General features: G+C 23.8%; 1 protein-coding gene across 1 annotated transcript, besides 1 other annotated feature; it reads right to left on the minus strand.

Annotated features, from left to right (window-relative positions):
• Nucleotides 1–780: 780 nt before the first annotated feature.
• On the minus strand, nt 781–1,620 carry EHI_085370 (uncharacterized protein; the record flags this gene model as incomplete). The annotated part of the gene is made up of 1 exon (XM_642912.1): nt 781–1,620. The coding sequence occupies one exon, from the start codon at nt 1,618–1,620 to the stop codon at nt 781–783; it is 840 nt and encodes a 279-aa protein (XP_648004.1).
• Nucleotides 1,621–1,725: 105 nt separating this feature from the next.
• Nucleotides 1,726–2,254: a repeat region.
• Between the last annotated feature and the right edge of the window lie 1,475 nt (nt 2,255–3,729).

Below are 3,729 nucleotides of genomic sequence, written 5' to 3' on the forward strand. Positions count from 1 at the left end.
CAACTTAAAAGAAAGACTTTACAAAGAAGAATGACCAAAAATAAAATTTATTTCATTCAAAATTTACTCATTGATCTTCTTCGAGAAAAAGGATTATTCTTTGAATCAAAACTTGCTAAAATTACTTCTAAAACAATTCGATTAGAAAGAATCAATAGAGTGTTTTATAAAAATAAATTATTGCTTGATTGTAAGCAAATCCATCAATTAGGAAACAAAATTAATAATTATTTACTTTCTCTAGTTGAAACAAAAAAGAGTTTCTTTATCAAACAAGGTGATGAAACACTTCACCAATTTTGGGAAGAAGAAATAAAAGAGAAATGTATTCTTGAATAAAATTGTAAATTAGATGGTTTTTTATTCTAATTTTAATTTTGTAAACCTGACCACTTAAATCATTTTACTAACTTCTATCTTCGAACTTTTTTATTCTAAAAAGTCGAAAATTATGTTTTTTTCAAATGGATTGTTAGTTAAGAAATATGATTTATTTAGGAAATAAAAATAATAATGAATATATTTATATTCTTATTCACTAACAATTTACAATATTTCTAAATTGTGTCTAATGGAAAAAAACAAGAGAAAATTTAATAGAATTTTGTTAAAATTTACCAACATTTTTACTAATTTTATAATCACTTATTCAACTAGAATGAAAGAATATTTTTTCTCTCTTAGAAAATTAAATAAAACCTAAATAAAATTTAAAAATAAATAGAATTTCAAACAATTTTTTCAACAAAAAATTGAATTAAATGAAGTTACTTCGTTAATTTATTTTTGTGTAATAAAAGAAATGACGTATTGCAAGTCTGTTGCATGAAGAGAATTTATTAATTCATGAGAATCTAAAACTATCCATTCTCCTTTAATATCATTTGCTTCTAATACAACAGTAGCTTGAGCAACACAAATCCCAAGATCAATTTCTTTCCAAGAACTATCAATAGTAAAGAAATGAAGTTGATTTTGATCAGTTAAAACAATTCTCCATTCTTGAAGATTACGAGCTGAAGGAGCCCATCGAATACTTTCAAAAATATTTTCATTAAAAGGAGATTGAAGTAATTCTTTTGTTAAAGGAGTATTAAAAGAATTCCAATAAAACAATTCATTCCAAAGTTTACGATTTCTAGAACCAATTGTACGAGCAAGAAATTCATTTCCATTTCCATTAAAACCAACAGGAGAAACACAAGGAATAAATTCTTTATTTTTATCATATTGAAGAACATTAAATGCAGAAACAGTAAAAGTACCACCAAGCCAAACTGTAGATAAACCCAATGAAGTACATTTCAATACCAATAATTGAAATAAATATCCAAACTGTTTTAATGCTGAAACATTATTTAATGGAATAACTCCATATATCCAATATTTACTTCCTGTAATAAATCCAAACGTTTTAATAAAACTAAAATCTTCTGTTTGTAAACAAAGTCTAACTTGTCCTTTAAATGGTGTTTCTATTTCATTTAATGTTTTTATAAATGTTTCTATTTCTTTAACTTGTTCATTTGTGGGGTATTTATCTCCATATGTTCTAATAGACTTTCTTTCTAATAATCGTTCATTAAGTTGTTTAAAATCAATTCCGTTTGATATAGACATTTTTTTCCTTTATTTCTTGTTTTTTCTCTTTTTTTCAGTTCTTACAATATTCTATTATATTATTTATTATATTATTTGTATTTTCTATTTCTTTAAAAAACTAATAAAGCAATTAATTAAGTATTTATTATTTTATTTTCTATTGCTTCTTTATTCATTTTCAATTAATCCTGTCAATGAGTCAACTTCTAGCAACTCTACAGAGTATGTTTGATTGTGATAAAAGCAGTATTTTATTACATCAATCATGTTTTTAATTACAATGGTTTTAATTTCTTTCTCGATGTCAATGTCATTTTTTATTTCTTTAATTATTCTGATACTTTCTTTATTTATTAATCCATTTATTGAAATTACTACTGGATTTATTTTGACATCTTTTAATTTTTCTATTTTCATTAGGCATATTCTTTAATTCCTTATACATATTTTTTTTCTTCAAATAGTCTCAATTAATATTGTGATAATACAATAGTCATATCAAATAATAGACTAGTTTTATTCTTTTTATCTAATACATATATATCTGGTCTTTTGTGATATTGTCATTCACTTTTATGCATTATTTGTTTGTTCAATATCATAGTAATGTCTTTATATTGGAACACTGTTTCATATGGGAGTTTTTTATATTAGTGATGATAAGTCATAAAAGTAAAGGAATAAGAAATAATAACATAAATATGTTGATGTATTTTATCATTTCTTTATTTGTTTATTCTTATTTCTATTATTTTATTCATTTGATTCATAATGAATTAATTCAAGGAAATGATACAAATAAATTGTTTATTCATTTTATTTCTATTTCTATTTCATTCTTATTTCTTTTCTTATTTATTAAAAACACCTCATTAAGTGTGAATATTTCATTAAATGAAATAAAATAAATCAACATTGAATTATGTAAATTTTTATTTCACCATTTCATTCATTGGCAGATGAACAAAATGTTCATATTCTTCATTGATTTGTTTTTATTCTTTTTTAGTTCATTTTCAATTAATCAAGATTGAATCATTTCATTTCAATTACTATGATTCGTTTTGGTGTGAAACGATCTGGATATAGTTTTCCACAAAGTGTATTTGATATTCCTTCATATTCATATGAATATTGTTGAATACAAAATGATTTTGTTTTATCATTTTCTTTATAAACACGAATATCACTAAATCCAATTCCAAACAAGCAATCACTTGATTGATTGTCTAACCAAAATGCAAATCGTGGTTGTTTAATATCAAATTTCATCATTCCTTTCATTCTTCCATTTGATTCTAATGAAAATACAAATGATTTTGAATCATATATACAACTTTCAACTCTATTAATTCGAGAATTAACATACCCTCCAAATTTATTTCCTTCTTCATCTTCAATAATAATTATTAGATGTTCTTTATTCATTATTCTTTGTTTAAATACCGATGTATTAATATTCCAATCATCTTTATCTGAATCAAATAGTATATTGAATACTTTTCTATTTGTCCATTCTTCTAGTTGTTTTATATATTTTGTATCAAGTGTTCTTTCTATTGGATAAATAATTGGAACATTGTGTGGTTGTTTTGCTACAGTGTTATTTGGTTTATTTATTGGATTATTTTCAAGTTGTTCTTTCATTGGATTGTTGTCGGGTGGATTGCTGTTTTCTTTCTTGTTTTTTTCTATTTCATCTTTTATCTTCTGAAGATATTTCTTTGTAAATTCTTGTTGTATCAATTCTTTTATAACTTCTTCATTAACTGTGCAACCATTCATTTTTTTCTTCATTTCCTCTATTAAATACCTTTGTACTTCTATATTTAATGTATTGGTTTCTATTTGAATTTCATTCCTTTCAAGTTCTTTTCTTGTTCTTTCATTCTCTTCTTTTATTCTTCTTAGTTGTTCACTAACTTCTTCTTCACTCCCATTAACAGTATTAGAAATCTCTTGCACTATTGTGTTTTTTGTTAACATTAATTCCATGTTAGTCTCTAAGCTACTAATTCTTAATTCCGTACTAGTCTCTAAGCTACTAATTCTTAATTCTTGGTTTTGTATTATCTTTTCTAACTCTGTACGATATTTGTCTAAATGAAGAAGCTCTGAAACTGATTG

The sequence above is a fragment of the Entamoeba histolytica genome, genomic scaffold, assembly GCF_000208925.1.
Source record: "Entamoeba histolytica HM-1:IMSS scf_1104750517607 genomic scaffold, whole genome shotgun sequence".
In the NCBI taxonomy this organism is placed as follows: Eukaryota; Evosea; order Mastigamoebida; family Endamoebidae; genus Entamoeba; species Entamoeba histolytica.